The sequence below is a fragment of the Durio zibethinus genome, chromosome 7, assembly GCF_047325235.1.
Source record: "Durio zibethinus cultivar Kanyao isolate XHJ-2024 chromosome 7, ASM4732523v1, whole genome shotgun sequence".
Lineage (NCBI taxonomy): Eukaryota > Viridiplantae > Streptophyta > Magnoliopsida > Malvales > Malvaceae > Durio > Durio zibethinus.
Window position 1 is genome coordinate 15,829,360 of NC_143168.1, and position 22,135 is coordinate 15,851,494.

General features: G+C 30.0%; 1 protein-coding gene, 1 long non-coding RNA gene and 3 pseudogenes across 6 annotated transcripts; 4 read left to right on the forward strand and 1 right to left on the reverse strand.

The window, feature by feature from the left end:
• The first annotated feature begins 4,941 nt into the window (after window positions 1–4,941).
• On the forward strand, window positions 4,942–8,607 carry LOC149518025 (uncharacterized). The gene is made up of 4 exons (XR_016343805.1): window positions 4,942–5,230; window positions 5,335–5,374; window positions 5,618–5,681; window positions 7,763–8,607. It is a non-coding gene; the product is annotated as an uncharacterized LOC149518025 (long non-coding RNA).
• Window positions 5,707–6,656, forward strand: LOC149518026 (uncharacterized; annotated as a pseudogene).
• A 1,088-nt stretch (window positions 8,608–9,695) lies between the features above and the next one.
• Window positions 9,696–10,235, forward strand: LOC111278015 ((+)-neomenthol dehydrogenase pseudogene; annotated as a pseudogene).
• Window positions 10,236–11,023: 788 nt separating this feature from the next.
• On the forward strand, window positions 11,024–15,208 carry LOC111277699 (uncharacterized). Of its 4 annotated transcripts, XM_089763618.1 has the most exons (4): window positions 11,256–11,499; window positions 11,825–12,474; window positions 13,813–14,047; window positions 14,597–15,208. In XM_089763618.1, exons 1-3 carry the CDS (start codon window positions 11,367–11,369, stop codon window positions 13,999–14,001), a joined length of 972 nt encoding a protein of 323 aa, XP_089619744.1. In that variant the 5' UTR covers window positions 11,256–11,366; the 3' UTR covers window positions 14,002–14,047; window positions 14,597–15,208. The 4 variants fall into 4 exon arrangements, with proteins under 4 accessions (XP_022719843.1, XP_089619745.1, XP_089619744.1 ...); XM_022864108.2 differs by lacking the exons at window positions 11,256–11,499; window positions 14,597–15,208 and adding an exon at window positions 11,024–11,202 and having other exon boundaries at window positions 13,813–14,287; XM_089763619.1 differs by lacking the exon at window positions 14,597–15,208 and having other exon boundaries at window positions 11,242–11,375; window positions 13,813–14,287.
• An 826-nt stretch (window positions 15,209–16,034) lies between these two features.
• LOC111278016 (ycf20-like protein) lies at window positions 16,035–18,313 on the reverse strand (annotated as a pseudogene). The gene is made up of 3 exons (XR_016343806.1): window positions 18,152–18,313; window positions 16,866–17,198; window positions 16,035–16,638 (listed from the first exon to the last, which is right to left on the reverse strand). The product of XR_016343806.1 is annotated as a ycf20-like protein (transcript).
• Window positions 18,314–22,135: the final 3,822 nt, after the last annotated feature.

The following is a 22,135-nucleotide window of genomic DNA, read 5'->3' on the forward strand; positions in this document are numbered from 1 at the left end:
ATGTCAACTAGTCTTATTGAATTAACTCCAAAAATTTTTGACCAAAGTGAAATAGGAGTTTAGAATTATTCTAAAGCTTATTTGTGAGTTAATGTTAAGGATAAGAATTAACATGGTTAAACAAGATTAAGTAGATACTAAACCATGTTTAATGTTCAAATTGAGATGCTTAGTGATGAAAGGATATTAGTTATGCATTAAGGCACGAATAGGTTATCAAGCCACATTAACTTTCTTTAACAATTAGGGGTCATGACAATATAGCTAGCATTGATCATGATCTATAAACAAGAGATTGGTTAATTAGAGAATTAGTGATGAAGTCAAAGGTTTGATACATCTAAATTCTAATGTAAAGATTATAATGTTTGTATTTATTATCAACATGCTAAGGAACCTGATAGGTTACACATAATAGGATAATTGTGAAAGATTAAAATTAGGGCAAATTAAGTTTAACTTAATTTGGATTGGGTTAGACCCAAAAGATAGAGGAATAAACAAGAGACACTAAATCTACTTGATATGGGCAATTAGCATGCATAATGGTAAATTGAGAATTAAGCCACTTATGCATAACCTTAAGCTAGCTGAACTTTCTTCTATATAAGGAACATTAACAACCCCTTTTGTAATATGCTAAGAGCAATTCTAAGAGAACACACTTTTTATCTCATGTGTCGAGAATAAACTTGAGACAAAAGTAAGAGGTTTTCACAATACTAACTAAATAGAGTATCAATTTTGCTCCTCCTATCCTTAGAGAAGGTTCTTTTATAGGTTTTTGTATAGATCACGATTAAAGGCTACATATTTGGATAGCTTTTGGCTTGCCAAAAAAAAAAAATCAATGATCACTTACTTGGTGTAAAGTAAAGTTAGTGCAAAAAGTAAAGTATTCCTAATCGAAACCAATGTGTTATGCTTGTATGATCTTGTTGATTGATCTTGGTTTTAGGAGTTGAATAATTTTTAAATTCCACTACTATTACTCTATATATTAATGCACAATTCCCTTCAAATGGTATCAGAACCTTGTTAATATAAATTATTTAACTTAGAAACTTATTTGGTTATTCTCTAATATCATAATGTTTTGATTATAATCTATTATTGTGATGAAAAGGCTTAAAATTTGAGTTTTTCTCTAGTTTTTGTTTTGATTCTTTTAGAATATCAAAGCATGATAAAAAATAAAAAATGCTATGAGAAAACATACTTAATATATTCTCCTTATCTTTTGAAATTTTGAAAGTTGGTTGCCTTCCTTGTTTTTTTTTTTTTTTTTTTTTTTTTTTTTGGCACTTCTCCAATTGAATTTTCATTCGAGAACTTCTTTAAACCTTTGTCTTAGCACGTATAGGATCAAACACTGGTTTTTATTAAACTAAGTAGTGTACCTCATTAGCACCTTTGTTAACATCTTCTTGAATGGATGTATGGACTGAATTTTTCAAATCTTTAACTTCATGTAAAGTTGCTATCTCTTTTTGAACGAAGCTGCAATGCCTCAATTAATTTGTCTTTTAACAATTTTAGTACATTTAGGAGTCAATGAACCTTTATCAAAAAGGTTGTAACCAGTATGGTTCAACTCACTAAAGCGCAAGAAGTGAGTTGACTTTTTCTCATGCTTTGAACCGAAACTAAAATTGCTTACCAATACTAAATTTGCTCTTTTTGTCCATCTCTTCAATATATATGGTTCAAATATTTCTTTCACATTATTCATGACAAGAACCCATAAAGAATGACGACATAATAATCTAAGAGTCTTAAACATATTACTACTATATATGATGTTGCCACTTGAAAGGTCAAACTGCACACAATAAAGTATTTCACGGCCATCTTCAGTTACTTGATAAATAGAAAGATTTTCATTACTTGAAACATTAACCCAATTCAATCCAATGCTATCCATTAACTTTTTCTCAAACCTCCTTAACATGGTGAGGGTATTAACATTGGAAGCATGTTTTAAAATCCCACATCCATTGACTTTGCTTGGCACTCCATTTTTACATCGAAAATCTTGATTTAATTTAGTCTGGCGAAATTATTTTGCTTTTTTCTCGAAATGTTGTATAACCTAAATAAGAGACATATAGCTATTCATAATCTAATGCAATATGCTATTTGTACTCTCACTCCTTTGAGTGGATTTCGCCCTAGCTAAAAAAGTATTTATTCTAAAGGCAAGGCACCATTTGGCTCAAAGTTCATATAACCTCTTAAGCAAAGAATGATCTTCAAGTTCAAACTTTTCAATCATGGCGGTCCAACTCGATTCAAATCCTGCTCACTTTCACATTCATAAAAGCATTTATTAAATTGTGCTTTGAATTCAAAATTGGCAAAATGACTAGCAAGATGTTGTTTAGCATTATTTAAAATATGCCATTTACACAATTTATATGATGACTCTGGGAGCACTATCTTGACTTCTTTCATCATTGGTTGATCTTGATTAGTGAAAATACTTTTGTGTTGTTCGAATCCCATGGCTTTTAAAAATGTTTCAAATAGCCAAACAAACGAATCAATGGTCTCATCTAATAAAAATGCACAACCAAACAATACATTATTCCAATGACTGTTAATTCCAACAAATGGAGCACAAACCAAATTGTACTTGTTGGTTCAATATGTGGCAACAAACACAAGAACATCTCCAAAACACTCGTAATCCAATTTTAATCTTCCATCCCTCTAAAAGAAATTAGCTAAACGATTATTGTACTCCACTTGCAGAGAATAAAAGAACATTGGGTCTTGAGCTTTCTTACGTTTGAAAAAATTAATAATACATTTTGCATCCCCTGCTTCAATCTTTTTATCTCACTCAATTCTAAAGATATTGTGACAATCTCACTTTGTAAAGCTAATATTTGTAAATCCAGTCTCCTTCCTAAGAAAAGAATATGATTTTGTTTGTTTGATTCCTACATCAACCATTAAAAAATTACATCTCCATGCCCTTTTAATATTTTTTTTCCTGGTCTTTAATATATTCTTTCTTCTGAAGTTGCTAACTCATGATTATGATCATTGAAGTAAGACACTACCTAAAAATTTTTTTCCATTGTAAAAATAAGTTTTAGCTTGACGACCTGTTCTTGTCTCTAAACGATTAAATTTTCTCACTTCTCTAGCATCTTCACATTAACGATACCCAAATTTTAAGCATAAAAATTCTCGTTGTCGTATAAGCTCAACCAAACTTCGTCGCTTATTCCCTCTTCGAACACTAAACCCCTTATTCAAAGCATATTGATTATAAAGATAGTATGCTTCCTCTTCACAAAACACTTTCATTCCAACTTTAATTTCATTAAAAGAGTCATTCAGATTCTCGACCAAAGGAACTCTTTTCTCACACTCTATTTGCATATTATGGATTAAAAAATCTAACAAAAAAATTTGATAAAAAATCATATTAAAAATTCAATCAAACATCTACCTATAATATAAAAACCAAAAGTATTGGAAGAAAAGAATCAAAGTGAATCCAATTTATTAAAATTGATTTCATACTTTATATAACAATAACATACAAATTCTCCGATTATTGTTTTGTATGGCCAATTAGAAATCAAGAAACTTACCTTTCAACACTGAACAGAAGAAGATTGCACCTTTAAAGAGTCTTGAAAATCAAATAAAAATTTCAGATTATGGTAAGTGACTCTATATTGAAAAATGGCAATAAATTATCAACAAAACATTAATCAATGAAAGTTGGGTGCTAGGAGCTTTTAGCGAGATAAATTTTGTGAAAAATTTTAGAAAGTGACATGGTAGATGACACATAAAAAATTGATGAAATGGTATTAAATGATTGGAATAGGACATACGCCGACATGGCGTAACTATTTCATATAATCCTTTTTCAATTTTTTCTTCTAGAAACACATTTTTTCTCTTTCATCCGCGTGGGTGTAATTAATTTTAGTTTTGCTTAATAAAACTAATACATTACACAGGTTAAAACAAAAAGATAAAAGAAAACAGATAATAAGTATCATATTAATATCCAAATAAATCCTCATAAATAAAAATAAATCCTTGATCTTTCATTGCATTAGATTAAGAGTATTAACTTTTATTTTATTGTAATTAGAGCCTAGAGAGTATAAAATATTCAATTTTTGTTAAAATTTTCTTAGTTGGATGATTTAATCTATAAAAAATATTTACATAAATTCATTTGAAAGAGCTAGATGACAAATAGTTGGGAAAATGCTATTTTAAAATTATGACAAATGGGACTTTAATCATCTACTTTCAAGATTTAATGAGTATATGATTACAGTAAAATAAAAAGTTTATAACCAGAATTTCATGCAATAATAGATCGAGGATTCTATTTTTTATTCTTTGCTGAAGTTTGAGGGTTCCTAAATTTATAAGAAATGTAAATAATGCCCTTTGATCTTTTCTTATATGAAATTATCGATATGAACTATATATATATATATATTAAAATTAAGGCTACAAACTTTTTTCCCTTGTAATTATACCTATTAAATGTAAAAATAGAAGAACATAGTACAATTTCTAGAATTATTAAAAACATTATTTCCACAACTATTTATCAACTATCGTCTAAATAAACTCAAATAAGTTTTTTTTTTTTTTATAAATGTCAATTGATCAAGGGGTTAAGAAGATATGAAGTATTTTATAACATGATTTTCCTTCTTGTCATATAACTTCATGCACTAAGAAATTGGAGTTTTATTTTTTTTCATTTTTATAAAATCCAAGGACTTATTTAAGTGTTATCTTGAAAAAGAATTAATGAAAATAAAATTTAAAACATTAGAAAATTAAAATTAAAATTAATATTCTATACGTAATTTGTGAAATTTTTAAATTCTAAAAAAGACATTAAAACATTATCATTTGTTACATAAATTCACTAATTTTTTAAAAATATGCCCGTAATCGATAGCAACCCTCTAACCCTCACTAAGTGTGTGTTTGGTGTAGGGAGGTGAGATTAAAAATCACAATGATCTGTATTAACTAAATACATTACCTTGTTTGTTAGCAATTTAAGAATCGTAGGTGACAGTGATATTAAATTATTGAGGTGAAATCACTGTCTTAGAGAAAGTGTCAATGTTTATTCTTTATTCTTTATATAGCAGGAATAAACATAGGATTCCTTCCAAATTTATTCTTTATAAGTAAAGGAGAAACCAACCATTCTCGCCGACTCTGGGTATGATTTGCGACTTTTCCTTCATTCTTTTCTTAGTTTTTATTAATTTTTTTCGTTGTTTATATCAGTAATTTTTTAAAGTTTTTTCATTCTTTTTCCAACAGGTGTTTGCAGAGCTTGAAGCATTGTTTTTTAAGTATCTAGGTAAGAGCAACCATCCCCTCATATACTATTAACCATCAATCTCGATAAAATTAGTGGTTGATTTTTTTTTTTTTTTTTAGTTTATGGTTGTTTTGGCTGTTATGACTTTATTAGTTTTTTATTCCTTCATTTATCCTAAACTTGTTTCTTTTCACGTCATACCAATGTTGTGGCTTAATGAATGTGGTTGTTTTGGCTTATTTCATTTTATAACGTGCATTTTTTTTGAAATATTATATGCAGCAATGACTCGATTCCAAAGCTTACGCTTTAGCAAAATCTTGCTGTCGTTACTATGCAAATTAAGGTATTTGAAAATTTACATTTAATCCTATTATTTATAACAATACTTATACTTTAAAGGAAAAAGACCCATAATTCATTAGGACAGAATGGAGATGATTGGTGTAAATATCATATTAGATCATTGAATATTGGTAAAATGGTGTTTGATACTGATCTAAGGTGTTTAGAGAACACACGGTTGGATAAAAGTGCATTTCAAAAGTTATGTCACTTATTAAGAACAGTCGGTAAACTCAAACCAACTAAAAATATGGATATAGAGGAAATGGTAGCTATTTTCCTACATGTAATTGCACATGATATTAAAAATAGAGTTATGAAAAGACAATTTGCTCATTCTGGCAAAACCATTGGTCGACAGTTTCATGCTATCCTCAACTCTGTGTTGTATCTCCATTCCGTGTTGTCAAAGAAACCTGAACCAGTGATAAAGGATTAAAATGATAATAGGTGGAAGTGTTTCAAGGTATATGTCAATAGAGAAAAGGTTTTTATTTTGTTGTTACATCTTCAATCTTAATATTGTCTTAAAATTAAGTTGATTCTTTATGCAGAATTGTCTTGGTGCACTTGATGGGACATATATAAGAGTCCATGTAAATGAGATTGACAAACCTAAGTATCAAAATTGGAAAGGCGAGATTGCTACTAATGTCTTAGGTGTTTGCACCTGAGACATGCAATTTATATATGTCTTACCTGGTTGCAAGGGTTTAGCTAGTGATTCGAGAGTGCTTTGAAAGGCCATTTTCAAAAAAAAAAAATGGCTTAAAAGTACCACAAGGTATGCAAAAATTCATATAAAGTAGAATTGAACTTTTTCATATCATATAAAGATACAATTTAATTGTATTAAAACTAATTAAATCAATTATATTATATTATAGAATACTATAACTTATGTGATGCTAGTTACACAAATAGAGAATGGTTTTTGGCTCTTTATAAAGGGCAAAGGTATCATTTGAATGAGTGAAGGCAAAGGCAATAACACACTAGTGCTCATGAGTTCTTTAACATGCAGCATTCTTGAGCTAGAAATGTCATAGATAAGTATTTTGGCTTGCTCAAAGCACGATGGGCAATTTTAAAAAATAAGTCCTTTTACCCTGTGAAAACTCAGTGCAAGGTCATTAGTGCTTGTTGTCTTCTTCATAATTACATCAGACAAGAAATAGCCATTAATCTTATAGAGTCTAATATTAGTGAGGATTTAGATAGCTTTCAATAATCTACGTTGGGTGATAGGATTACCTATTGAGAGTACTGATGCTTGGTAAGGTTTTAGAGAAAACTTAGCAGATGAGATGTTTAATCATTGGAAATCAACAAATGTGTAGCTTGTCATGCATGAAAAATAGCCACTATGTTGGCTTAAATTTTTCATTTCTGTTTTTGACAATTTAAACATGGTCAACTTTTAGTTATGGGGTTTTTTTTATTTATTTTATGAAAAATGTTGATTATTATTTGATTAGAACAATAAATTTGTTTCTTTACAATGTATTATATTTTTAAGCATATTGTGCCTTGCTTACATTTACTTTGGCATGTAATATTACTAAAAATTAGGATGGAGAGTGAACAAAAAATAGTTAACAATGAGAAGAAAACTATTAATTCCCAAAAGGGTGAGACCTTGAGAAAAAGAAAGAAAAAAGATTCAGTTGAATCATTTAGCCATAGAGTTTAGATGAGGCTTGAAGATGCCAAGTTAGTTGAATGTATTAGTGAAGCAATTAATGCTGCAAATTGGAAAGTTGGTAATGGGACATTCAAAGCAAAATTTCACCAATACTTGGAGAAAATGCTTGAGAAAATGTTGCTAGGTTGTGGGTTAAGGGCAATTCCTCACATTGAAAATAGATGTAAGACATTAAGAAAACTATATTGTGCCATTGTTGAAATGGTTGGACATGGTTCAGGTTTTGGATGGAATGATAAAAACATGTGTATGGTGGTAGATAAACAAGTTTTTGATCTTTGGGTGAAGGTAAAAACTCATTTTTAAAATGCTGATTATATTTTCTCTATTCTATATTGTTTTACAAGTGCAGATTCTTTTTTTTTTCCAATTTGCAGAGCCTCCCTACTGTTATTGGCCTCAGAAACAAGCCATTCCCACATTACTTTGATTTTTTGGAAAAGATAAAGGTAATGGAAATGGTGCAGAGGATTTATTTGTTGCATGTGAAAAGATAGACAAGGAAGGGGAAACAAAAAGTACTGAAGAAGATGCTGAAATGGAACTAATGGACAGATCACACTTGACAATGCTAACTCACTATCATCTGTTTGTAAACCTACTTTAGCGTCTACATGTACTGTAGAGACAAGTAAGAAAGCTGAAGGGAATGGAAGCAAAAGAAGGAAACACGGTGAGGTTGTGATGGAAAACTTGGTGTCTAAACTTGGAAAGATTGGCAAGTCGTTTAAAGGGGCTAGGGAGGAGTTCAAGCTAATTGCAAGCTTTTTTGAAAGGAAAGCTCAAGGAGATGAGAAGAGTATGACTTTATTCAATGAGATTATGAACATTGATGACTTAAATAAAGAAGACATGTTGACTGTGAATGAGATTTTGATGAAAGATGAGTCAAAAATTGATTTGTTATTCACCCTTCCTCTCCAATTGGAAAAAAGGTTTGTCATGAAGCTCCTTGGGAACACTCCTGAATATGGATACAAGCCATCATTTAGTTTTGATACTTAATTTATACTATGATTTAGTATCTTGTCCTTAAAACATTAATAATCTATACTATGATTTAGTATCTTGTTCTTATGACATTAACTTAGGGCTTTTTGCTTTTTTAAGTGTTTGAATAAAGATGAATTAGGATTTACGATCTTGTTCGTAAAATGTGAACTTGAAAAACTTTTGTTTATTTTAGGTATTGAATAAATATGATGTTGGTTTTTGTTTTTACAATGTGAAAGCAGGAACTTTTTGTTTTTATCTTAGGAGTTTGGATAAATATTTGGATTTGAAACACTTTCTTTAGTGGTTCTGTTGATGCTGTTGGCTGTAATCTCTGGAAAGTAAAAAACAAATCTATTTTTAAAGGGTAGAAAGGAGAGTTAAGCCAAGTGTGGAGTCAATGATCCAGTAAGCATAATTTAAACTTGATATCATTTGTTTTCCGTTTAAAATTGTTTTGTGCATACCATTTTATCATGATCATAACACATTGTACTACTTAGATAAATGTGTAATGTATGTAATCTGTAGAAAACAAGATTATTAGTGAACTTGAAAAACATTATGCGTGTGTTTAAGTGTGCTGCAGGTGTGTGTGCTTAACTGAGCCCCCAAAAGCTTTGTTTCCATGTACAAAAGGCAATTTTTGCTTAATGTTTATGAATATTCCTCAATAAGATTCCACCAACTACACCTTCAAAGTGTGTTTTGTTTTAAGTCATTTTTAGTCTTTTGTTCTGCTTGTTTCTTATCCTTCCCTATTTTTAATTTATATAATTATTAATGTTGATAGTGATGTAACAGAAAAAGTAGATTTTGCTAAAATAATATGCACAAACCAATTGTGGTTTAAATGACAAGATCAATGGGAAGGATTCTATTTATTTTGTGAATTCTTGAAAGCAAGAAACCCCGGTCGTGCCTTCGTGCAACCTGACCATTTTGTAGCTTTGGCATGAAGCGCTGCTTGTACCTCGGTAAGATTTAGGTAGGAATTGATGTGAATTTCAGAGCAGGGATCAAAGTTTCACATTTGCTTAAGGCGCATTTGCTTTGAAAAGCCTTTTGTTTCACATCTTGGCTTCTTTAATCTTGAGTTATAAATAGCTCTCATCTATAGTCAATCCTTTGTATATTGCTTTTGTGATATAAATACAAGTTCTGAATTTAAAAGGAGAAGTGGTTTTTTACATTAAAAAAAAATGTCCAGTTGTCATGGAAGAATGGAGTCATCTCATTTATGTATTTCTTTTTTTCTGAGCTTACAAAAGTGTTAAACAAAAAAATAAATAAAACAAAGAGAAAAGCAAGTTGAGTATGTCGAAGACAAAAATGAACTGGAGTAGGCTATTGACTCAAACACCCGAGTTATGTGAGGAATGCCTTCAAACAAACTACTATGGTGCCGAAAGAATGATCGAATCACTTATTCCCCTTCTCCAACTATCTGATTTACCGAGAATTGGCAATGTCTCCTCCTCCCTAGGGAAGTTAAAGAATGTATCAAATGAATGGGCAAAAGCAGTCCTAAGTGATTCTGAAAACCTCACAGAACAGAAAGTGGATGAGGTATTAAGTAAGTATATGAAAGATTTCAAGGAGGGCTGATTAGAATCCAAAGGTTGGCCTGGCTTTATATCAGCCTATACACTCTCTAAAGCAGCCATGAATGCCTACACAAGGATTTTGGCCAAGAAGTATTCTGCATCAACTGTGTCTTTCCTAGCTTTGTCAAAACAGACATAAACTACAATAGTGGGATCTTAACTGTTGAAGAAGGTGCAGAGTCTTGTGAGATTAGCCTTATTGCCTAATGGTAGTCTTTCTAGTCTCTTCTTTTTCGGATGGAAAACTTAGATTTTTTTATCGAAGCTACTTCATTTTAAACAAGTTTGGTGTTACTTTTAGATTTTTTTTTAAGGTTAATTTTTCAAGGTTATTTTAAATATTTTTTACTTAATATTTTTTTTTTATATAATATCAAACACAATAATTTAATATTATTATTAATTTATAATATTATACTAAACATATTAATTTAAAATCATTAATAATCAAATTATCTTGACGACTTTATCATCATAATAATTAAATCATCACAATAATTTTAAAAATAATATCAAATATTACTTAAAAATAAATCAAATAATAAAAGAACGATAACTTTTTATACATAATTATAATTCAATAATTTGTGGAATCAATAAAAATAATTTTATTTATTGTTTATTGTTTTGTTCTCATTTATTCTTTATTTTTTAAAAAAATTCACAATCAAATATTTATATACTTTTAAAATTTTTAATTTATTCTTAAATCTCTTTTATTCTTATATTTATTTTATATTTGTCTGGCTAAAAAACCATTACACATTTGAACCTACAATCCCCAAATATCAACTTTGATATTATACCAACTTATTCAAAGATTCAATCCATTTACAACAATTTTTTATTTTAGAAGAAAATTAGAAAACATTTCCAAGTAGCATAAAAGTAAAATTCATTTGAATTTCTGTAAATTCTTACTGGGGCCCACATGAATTGGATAAAGAATCTATGAACAATCATAGACGATTCTCTCATCTCCAATCTAAACCGTCCGAAGTCCTAATACCCTAGGAAATTTATAGCATTAACGGTGCCGATATTTTTAAACGTGGCAATCAGGCACTGCAACTAACCGGAAAGAAAGTTGTCCTCTGCTCTGTTTTCTTTCGAAAGTTTTCCTATTAACCAAACAGAAAATTCTCTCTCTCTAAACTTGTCAGTGGAGCCCAGTGTATGATCTTTCAATCTTCAGCTGTAAAACCTATATTAATTCAGTAAGTTTTTTTCCCTATATTATTCTAATAAATATTCCTTATGTCGTGAAACCTTTGGAGAAAAGTTACTAATAAATATTGAATTTTCCAAGTGACTGTAAATTCTCTAGAATAAAATTTAAAAACCCAAACTGAATGCTGGGATTGAATTTGTCTTTAGTATCATGAAATGGGTTTGTGTTACAGATCAAAATTGTGGGCTTTTTAAGTTGATAGTTTCTTCTTTTACAGTTTTTATTTTGGTGAAAGATATGATCTTGGTGATCGGAATTTTATGTGATTATGTGAAAAAAAAGAGTTGGGTTTCTGCCAAATTTTATTTATTTGTTTTTTTATTTATGATCTCAGAGATGGATGTTAATTACTATATAACCAACTTCATCAAAAGAAGGGAAAAATATTCACTGTTGAGTGCTTGAATCTACCTTAATTTAACCATTGTAGTTTCCTAGTGAAATGATTTTAAAATTTCTGAATTTCAAGTAGAAAATCTATCTTAGGTTAATCGTAGAGAATGGGGATGCACTTGTATTACATTCTGCTTCAGTTTGTGTAGTGTTAAATACTTGTAAGAATTGAAAGTAATGAACTTCGTGGTTTTATTTTTTGTTATTTATTGCAGTGGAAACTGAACTTGATAATGATGTTCAACTTGAACAAACTGATAATGATACTGGTGATAAGGTGTTTGATGATTCAACTAGTAAGGAACATCAGCTTGGTAATGATTTGCAACTCGAACAAACTGATAAGGATATTCGTGGTGAGGTGTTAGACACTACAACTAATGATGAGCATCGGCTTGGTAATGATGGAACAATGGCCGGAAGTTCTGCTGAAGATGCCTCCCAGGTTGAAGAAAATGATAGAATGACTCAAAATTCTTCTGGAGTGCAGTTAACTGTGGTTGAAGGGGATGAACCGTACGTAGGTCAGGAGTTTGAAAATGAAGCGGCAGCATATGCATTTTATAGTGCATATGGCATGCGGATGGGTTTCATAACGCGTATGAACTATCATAATCGATCTAAAATTGATGGATCCATCGTTTCACGAGCCCTTGTATGTAACAAAGAAGGTTATCGAAAGCCTTATAGACGCGATGTGAAGAATGTTAGATCACGGGCACCCACGAGGGTCGGTTGCAAAGCAATGGTCTCTATAAGGAAAATGAGCACCGGAAAATGGGTCATTACGAAGTTTGTTAAAGAGCACACTCATCCATTGGCTGGCTGCGAGGCTCAAAGGGCACTGATCTCTAATCAAATTCCTGTAAGTGCTTGTTGTTGAAGTTGTTATTTAATTTATATGCAATGAGTTTTTTTTTTTTTTTTTTCATCTTGCTAAATGGCTGCTTTTCTTTTAGCATTTGACGCACACCTAATTCAGTTTGGACACTGAAGAAAACAAAAGCTTTGAACCTTTATATCATTTTGAATGTTAATGTATCCTGGAGACTATTCCACTAGTATGAGGGATTTGTGCCTCCATGCTTAATTTTCTAATTAAGTGAAGATTTCTCTTAATTTTGGGTAACAAAAGATATCTCTTGAGCCTTGCCTACCTGACTTAATGCCATTTTCTCACTCAAATCTTTTGATTGCCTAACTTGAGTTATTGATGTAGATGCTAATCCCTTCTTTTATAGGAATTGTGAAGTTCTTTGCTTGTTGCTTTTTCAGAGGTTGTACGAAACTGCTTTACTGTTTACTTGAATTTTAAAGAAAAAATTACAGCAAAAGTGATTTCAAATTTTCTCAAAGGTAACTCAATGCCTAGGCTTCTGACTAATTGCTTAATCACATCAAAACCAGTGGTAAGGCAGTTTAACTCTTCGACTGCAAGCTACTAATCACTAAATTCGTTTTTGGTTACTTATTGACACACTATTGGAATTTGAATGTTGGATTTGGAACTGAAGTTCCTTCAATTACTTTTATATGAATTTTGTTTCAAGTTTTTTTAATGTGATTTTGTCCAGTGCTAATGGTTTGCCATGGAACTGTCTGATTGTTGCGTTGTTACTTCTGTGGGATAGTCTTGTCATTTGCAATTCCTTTTTTTCTTTTATGCCCCTGATAGTTTTAAACCGGTGTCATTTGACCTTGGAACCTTCTTTTGAGAGGAGAACGCTGGCCTGTAATCCCTTGGTCATTCCTTTTCTTTTATATTTGTGCTGGATTAGATAAGGAGGATTTTAGGCACCAAACTCTTGCCTTAGTGGACTCCTGATTCTGATTTTATTTAGAATTAAGGACTCAATACTAGCTCTGACTTCTGTTCCTTTTCCTGCAAACTTATATAAATTGGATAATGTTTCATACTCCAAAATTTTGATCCCATCCAAACGTTTTTCAACAAAGTTAGAGGACTTGTTATTGAATGTCTAAGAACTCCATGCTCTCTGACATTAGTTTAAAAATTCGAGTTTTCTCATCATCTATTATGTGTGTGTATACATACCAACATATATGTATGTTACAGATTGCTTTAAGAAATATGATTTTATTCGAGACCTCATACCACTGTACATTCAGGGCAAGTTAACATCAGGCCTTGTTCATCTACTAAGTTGCTCATATGTTTTTCCTTCTATTATATTTCCTGTAGAATGAAGACAAGAGAGTTCAAGAACTAACTCGACAACTTCTGATTGAAAGAAAGCGCTCTGCTTCACTTAGAAGGTTCATTGACCTTCTATTCAATCACATTGAGGAGCACACACAGGGCCTCTCAAAAAGGATCCAGTACATAGTAGATAGCGTGAATAAATTTGAATCTGAAGGCAAGAATAGATAGTGTGAACAAATATTGAAGTTGGAGGGTCTAACCTTCTGAATTTCAGGTAGTTTTGCTATTGCAATGCAAAATGTGCATATTCCTTTGGGGTTTTGTTCCATTCTTATAAGAATTGTTGCTACTTAACTATAAGCATGTGCAATAGATTAATTACACCTGGTTTCTTGTTTTTCCAGTTCCCAGGAGTCCAACCATCATGTATATTAGTTTTGTAAATTTTACTCCTTGAGGAAAATGTTTACTTGATTTAATTTTCTACACTCACAAAGTCTACTTCCCTTGGCTATTGAGTATAGGATATCAGTGCATTGTGTGCAAATCTAAAAATAGGTAAAAAATGAGCAAGATAGATGTTAATATAGTGATTTCTATCCAAACATGGGTGGATTTCCTTTGTAGGAAAGACACTAGACATTGAAGCACAAATATCAGAAAAATGTATATAAACACTAGTACTTGAATTTTTCAACTAGACTTTTGATTTGGGCAAAGTTGAAAAAAGTGGTGAGCTTTCTTGTTGTTCATTATTTTCCTAAAAGAAGGAAAAAGCAAAGAAACTTTTAGTGTACATGACTTGGTGTGTGTATGTGGTCAGAGTACTCGACTGGATTATCAGAAATTTCTGGCTGGATGGCTGGTGAAATGCCTAGTGATTGCCTGTTGTCCATGGTATGCATTATTGCCTGTTGATAAAGTGTATTGCAAGATTCTATTCAGTGTTGACAGGTTCTCCCTTGGGCTGACTGTGCCTCAAGCAGTTTAATCTCTTGGTACATGGATTGGAAACCCAATGCACATCTTCAACCAAACATGCATTGTAGGAAGGTGGGGAAGACCAAAAATATTTGGTATCAGAAATCCCAAGTCCTCATTTGTTGAAGAATGTTTCTTCAATGGTTGGTCAATGCGCCCTAATTTAAAACAACTTATTTGAATTTTTTTTAAATTATACTAGTAGTAGTACTTAGACGTGAATGTAAATAATAAAAAATGGTATAAAAGTTTAGGAAGTAAATGAAAATGTAGGTTTTTATAGAAATGAGTGAAACAAGAAGATTCGAAATTATAACCTAATATGATTCTTTTTTTTGGCTTTTCATACAATCGATTTTAAAGTTGTGAGCTATAAGATTTCGTTTATTATTATTGCATACTAGTAGTAGTACTTCTATTCTACGTCACCCTAATTTAAAATTCAAACTGTTGATTTTGTTGATTTGTGATAATTCGTTTGTACATATTATGTAAAAACATTGATAATTCATGTAGTGTAAAATACGAAAATTGTGTGTTGAAAATTGTATCGAGGCGGAAAACAAAAAGTTCATTTTTAATTTTTGTTCAACTCATGGATTTTTTAAAATAGAAGAAAATTTAAATTCGTGTCACTTTATATTTTTTTTAATATATTTTTCGTATTATATTATCATATTATATTTTAAATCATCAGGTATTACCGTATATTTATTGTCCGTAAGAACTGCACCACCACAATCCAGAATTTCTTTCCATGAGTAGCTATCAACAAGCAGAAAGACTGTAAGATTGAAACCATGGCCAAATATCCTTTCAGCTCACGATAACATCCCCTTAAAGCAGACCCTGAAAAATTGCTATGACATCATAACTTTAAATCATAAAAAATTTACAACACTTTAGCGGTCACAAGCCGCCAATGATGGAAACCGTAAGTTTGCATCTACATGAATGCCTGTGAAAACTCAATAGGAAATGGCACATCTCTATAATAACAAAGTAACAAAACATCTTTTTAATAACAAAGTAAAAATAACATCATAACAAAGTAACAATGGTCTGTTGGTAGACTACAAAACTTTCAGTTTTAATGATCAGTGTTCAATCCATGACAGCTTAAAATGTATAAAAAAAATATCTTGCATCTATTTGCTGCAACTCAACCACAATCAACAAAATTTCCCTCCAAGGGCAAAAGTAAATAGAGAAGGATGAAACAGGGATGATCAGGCTGGGAAGAACAGCACCGGTTCTTGGCCCAGCTGGGAATAATAAGATAACAAAGGATTGTTTTTGTAAATTACTATGACAACCGTTATGATACATTTCTTATCTCGTTGAACATCCTATCAATTGAACCAGGGCTGTTATAACAAATGCAAAATACATTGAAAAAGAACCCATAACCCTATAAGAGGAGGATATGGAACCTCATGCTAACTACCTAATTTAAAAGCATCCACAAAACGACCAAAGCAGACACCAGCTTTCCAATAGTTAACCATTATCACAAATGACTGCAATCTTCCAGCTCTTAAATAAGGGGGCTTTCTGTACATAAGCATGCCAATCCCCTCAATGGCTGCAACAACAACCCCTGCAACTAATACATCCCAATCACCTGTTTGGCCAAGAATAGTTGCCAATGCATTTGCAGTATATAAACTTAACAGAAGGAGAAATATCTTCATTGGGAAGTTCTTTCTTGCTTAGTTAAGCTTCTCTAATAGCTGTCTGCCACCTGCACTCACTATCCTGCCCAGTCGAGTACCACCAAGATTAGGGCTGTCACTGTTGACACTATCTTCTCCACCATTCCCAGAAACCCCACCAGTGTCTAAGGCAAAGGCTATTTTCCAACCATGTCTTCTAGTTGAAAAACTGTTTTAAGGTGAGAAAAACAAATGACTTGTTCATAAGGGCATCTAACAATTATTCAAATAACCAGCGAAAAATCAGAACATCAGCTAACAGTTAACTGTAATGTAACATCACAAAGGGATAAATCTGGCTAACTAGTACTATTACCAGAATCTTTCATGATCATGGCCCTTCTGACAATGGGAGGCCTTCAGCAGCTCAAAATTTTGATAAAGTAAAAAGTATACCTCTTTTTGGGAAATGCTAAAGACTTTACACCAATCTTTGAAACTTGTCCACCTAAAGTAGGTTTGCTGCTCCACCTCTGGATTGCACAAGTTGCAAGAGTCAGTCATGAACTTTCAAGGACTTCATTCTCCAATATTGACAAACCTGCCTTCAGATACATTCTTCCCATTTGACAGGCCAAGAACTGCTAAGAGAGAAACTATAAAATCATTATGTAGAAGCACAAAACATCAAAACTTTTTCTGCAGTTTAGTGCAAATCTCCAACTTTGACAACTGTGCAAACTTTGGTGCTTGATCAAAATTGACAATGCAATAGAGAGAACACAATCTCTGCAAATGTTAAATGTTATGCATCATTGGACCACTGATGTCCTACTTAAGAATTAATGGGCAGTCAAAATAAGAAAGGAAAGATTAAGTTGTTCAAACTGACCACGGAAAAAGTGAGAATAATACAACCAAAAGCAAGCCAAGGTAAAAGTAAAGCAATTACATAATTACAAGGAAGCATTCTAACGCAAGTCAGATAAAAGGAGCAAAATCATGAAACACAGCGTAGACATTATGGAATTTCAAATTTGTCACCACAATAACATGATAAACAAAAATGCACCGTATTGCTTGAGAAAAATGAGTAGGTCGCTATTAGCTAATACCAAAACGTGTTTTAATCTAGGAAAGAAAAAGACAACACTAGACCTAGCAATTTTAAACATGACTTGATGACAGGACAAGAAAATGATAAAATAAAGATATGAAAGCAAATACAGTTTAAAATTTTAGCAAAAATCAAATACGGGTTTGGAAAAAACCAGAAAAGTGTTTCTTGAGTGGCATATCACACGAATTATGACAATCACTAGGATCACTTTAGTTGGCACAAGGCATAGTTCAGCTCAAATAACCTTGGCCGGTCTTAAGAAAGGCATGACCAAGTGCTCAAGTGGCATAGCAAAAGAAGCTCCTACGTTAAACATCCCAAAATTAAGACCCTATCAACTTATTACAGTCAACCCAAAATGCATGATTTATTGTAAAACGAATTCAAAGACAAACAATCACCAATTAAGAACACAATCTCAGAAGAGATAAAAAGTCACAAAAAATCTTGTTACTCTTTTATCTAACGTAATAACTTACCGGCATTGTTGAAATTGCACGAAAAGGAGAAGAAAACATATTATATTTGTAATATTAGAAATGACAGCATAATTAATCCTAGGAATTAAATTCGGTAAAGCAAATTAAAGGACACAAAAATGAAATTAATTTGAAACCCAAACCTTCAATCTCTATAATTGTTGAGACTTGGCAGTTTGTTAGCACAAAGAAGGGAGAGAGCAGTCAGCCTCCCGGCAACAGAAAAGAAACAAAAACCATGGCGAATTTTGATTGACCGAAACGAAAATGTACAAAAAACTTTCTTCGGGCTATCACGGATTCGGGTCCCATGCCTACTATCAAACCCAGCAAAAAGTAATGGGTTATCGATATTTATTAAGGTTATTTTAAATACATAATTTATAATCATTTATTTTAAATGATCAAATATAATATATTTTATTTTTATTTAAAAGATTGAATAATTTATTTATTTTAAATTTTTTTCATAAAAAAAATTGTTAGAATTTGAATTTTAAATTTTGTAAAGGTTAGTTAATTATATAAAATAAATAAATTAAATTTTAAATTTATCATATTTTTTAAAATTATAAATTACTTTAAATTAGTATTTGGTTGAGATAATCTCATCAAAAATGATGGCAACTAATATGGTAATTAAATCAATATATTTAATAAAGTATAAAATGATTCTATGTTATAATATTATAAAATCACTCTAATTAAATTATTGATTTAGAGAGCAATTTAAATTTCACTTAACATAATAGAAAACTTTTATAAAAGTATTGTAACTTAACATTTAACTCAATAATTAATGCATGACTTTTTTATATAACAGAGTAAGGTTTAGGTCTCTCTTTTTTTTAACCAAAAACAAAAACTAAAATCGGTTAATTTTTCAAATTACCCTATACTACTACCCTTTCGAGGGATTTTTTTTTAAACTTATTTATAAAATTTTTAACTAATATTAAAATATAGTTTTAAACTAAACCATATTAAATACTAATTATTCATTTAAATAATTTTTATTTTGTATATTTTAATTTATGTATTGATATTAATATAATTATATTTTTTAATTATAAAATTAAATATATAAAAATTAATTAGTTACAAATTACATAACACAAACGTATTTGTAAAATAATTTATATTAATTTTAAAAAATATTTATATTTTATTATATATCTTAACATATATTTTTATTTATCATATAAAAATATACTAATTTTTATGTTCTCAAATTCTTTTAATGAAAAAGAATTTTCTTAAATAGTTTTTTATCACTTAATTTATTTAATAAATTATATATTTAATTTTTATTTTTACCCTTTATTTATAAAAGTAATTGATAAATTTTTTTTTATTGCCAATAAATAATTGACAAATTTATTTCATGTTCCAAATAAAGATTAAATAAGCAAAAAAAGAATGAACTAGTAAATATTTAATTTGTTATTGGATTTAATCTAACTTTTTAGCGCAAATAATAATTGTAAAAAAAAATTATATCATTATTCATAAATGGGACAATTCAATTTTTAGAAATTGTTGACTTAAATCCTTAGTCCACTAGTACTATTTAAATGGGTCAACCTCCAAATAAACTCTAATCCAAATCGAATTTGGACCACTGACCCAATTCGTTTTTTTGTTTTTTTAATGCACAAAATTATGTCATTTTCAGTCTTAAACCCAACACTAAAAAACCCTAAATATAAATACAATATTTCTCACTTTTACACTTCCCTTCTCTCTATGTAACCTTTCTTAATGGCTCCCCTCTCTTATCTCACTCTTCTTTCATTTTTTCTTCTTTTTCCATTTTTTTCTTTTTTTTTTTTGTTTCTTTCTTTTTATCTCTCTATCCAACAATTTCAAAAGACTCGAAGATCTCTTATTTCTCATTTTTTTTTTATCTTACCTTTCTTTTTATTTTTTTTTAATCCAAGAATTGCTCGTACTATTTTCATTTTAGATTTTTTATTTTCAAGTAGAAAATATTGTTTTTTATTTTTTAAAAATTTTTTACTACTCTTAGAAGTTTTGTGATGCAATTATAATAAAAAAAATTATTTTTCTTTAGCTTTAGCTTCTAAAATTATTGTTTTACGTTTAAACTTCAAAAATCTAAAAGCCACTACTTATACCAATGAATTGAAGCAAAAATTGAGCTTGCATGTTCAATATTTCAAATTGAAAAAGAAAAGTTTCAAATCGAGGCTAAATAATATTTCATACTGTGAGAAGGCTTCACAAATTTTTATTTGAGAAAGGTTACAACAACATATGGTGCTTCTTTCTTTCTTGAAAATGTTGTTTTTTAGAGTTATGGTGGAATTATTGTGTTTAATTAGTAGCTTAGATTGTACCTTTTAGATTTTAGGAATGAATTTTGGGTTTTATTTTTAATTTTTCAATGAAATTTGATTTTGCATTTTTGGAATTGCGGAGCTTGAGTTTTTTTTTTAATTTTTGAGTTCAAATTGAGTTTTGAAACAACATTTAGATGTATATTTTTATTTTTTTTAGTGTTTTCTGATAGTAGCTATTATGAAGTTATATTCCACTGATGACTTTCTTTTTTGACAAAATTTCATATTTCGAATCTCGGATCAAAGTTTTTGACTACTTTGTAAGTATTTTAGTTTTTCACGAATCCTTTATGGTAGTGGTGGAATTGCACATATTATTTTGTAATATTGCACGAGTGTCATCAATAAATTTTTAGAGATTTTTATTAAGGGATAAGATGATAATTTTATGATATTGAACAAGGATAAAATAATCATTTTAAAACATTGGACAATTGTCGACATCTAAAACATTTTGTGATACTCTTAATCTATAATAGTATAGATATGCCATTTTCAAATACATATGCCATTCGAAAAAGTACATTTATAATATTATCTAATATTGATTACATGCTTACCTATGGATGACACCTAACATTTTTTTACTCTAAAAAATGAAACAAAGAAAAAGAAAAAGAAAGCAAAAATGGCAAGAAAAAAGAATAATAAAAAGAAAAAAGAGAAGAAAACATCAAGAAATATAAGAAATGTTGAACCAAAGAAGATAGAAAATTTTAAAAAAATAAAAGAAAAAAAACAAGAAAAAAAGGGAAAAGTGCGAAGTGTGGATATCGATCCAAAGATCTTAACAAAGAAATGAAATAAAATAGGACAATGTAATTCTAAAAATATTTGGAGATGAGAGGAGACGAAGACTAGGAGAATGAAAAGAAAGAAAGCCTTAGGTTAAAGACATTTTTTAGGCCATTTTTTATGATATCAATGTCGAATCATGCTTTAGGCATTTAGGAATTCTAACTCAATTAAGAACCTTGACTAAATCTGATTTCTCAAGTCCTAATCCAATTAGGATAGCCTAGTCATTCAATGAAAAAAAGCTTGTTTAGGGTTTGATCAAAGCATAGTTAAATTTTAAAAAAAAAATCTAATTTGCAATAATAAGATTTTTATAGGTTGCAATGATTTTGAGTTGGCTAATAGTGCCACAACCAAAAACCATCAATTTAGGGTTCAAAATCCTTAAGGATGACTTAGTTTACCTTTGGTCATATTTCTTAAACCACAAGTAATAATTACTTATGTTTCAAGCCAAACAGCCACCAAACTTAGTGATTAATAAAGCAAATCTTAAAATTTTATTAAACAAGTTCTTTTATATTTTCAATCTTGATTAGCAAATTGATTTTTGTTAAATTCATAGTGAATATGTTAATAAAAGTCTTAAAATTAACAAAAACAAATGCAATTTCATTTTTAAAACTTAATCCCTTAATCAAATTACGGTTAGCTTTTAACTCAATCATATTAAGTGTTTGTTGCCACATGTACCAAGTTTTTTAATAGAATTTAAAATTTCATTTTAGCAAGCAAATCAACTTCAAATTTCTAAAAATTCAACATAATGATCCTCATACAGTTTATTATCATGTGTTAAAATTCCAAGCCATCAAAGATCTCTAAAGGGAGAAATAATTTCCATTACAAAATTATAGCATAAATTGCATGCTTCAAAACAAATTATAGATCAAAATTATTTTGATATTCTAAAAGAATTCAATCAAAATAATCTTTAAAACCTAATTTTTCAACTCATACAACACA

What these genes read in the sequence shown, in the direction of transcription:
- LOC111277699 (XM_089763618.1), top strand. Translation starts at nt 11,367, where the DNA reads ATGAAATGGGTTTGTGTTACAGATCAAAATTGTGGGCTTTTTAAGTTG. An exon ending in TGATTATGTGAAAAAAAAGA is followed by an intron (nt 11,500 to 11,824) that starts GTTGGGTTTCTG and finishes TATTTATTGCAG; the next exon opens with TGGAAACTGAACTTGATAAT. An exon ending in TGATCTCTAATCAAATTCCT is followed by an intron (nt 12,475 to 13,812) that starts GTAAGTGCTTGT and finishes TATTTCCTGTAG; the next exon opens with AATGAAGACAAGAGAGTTCA.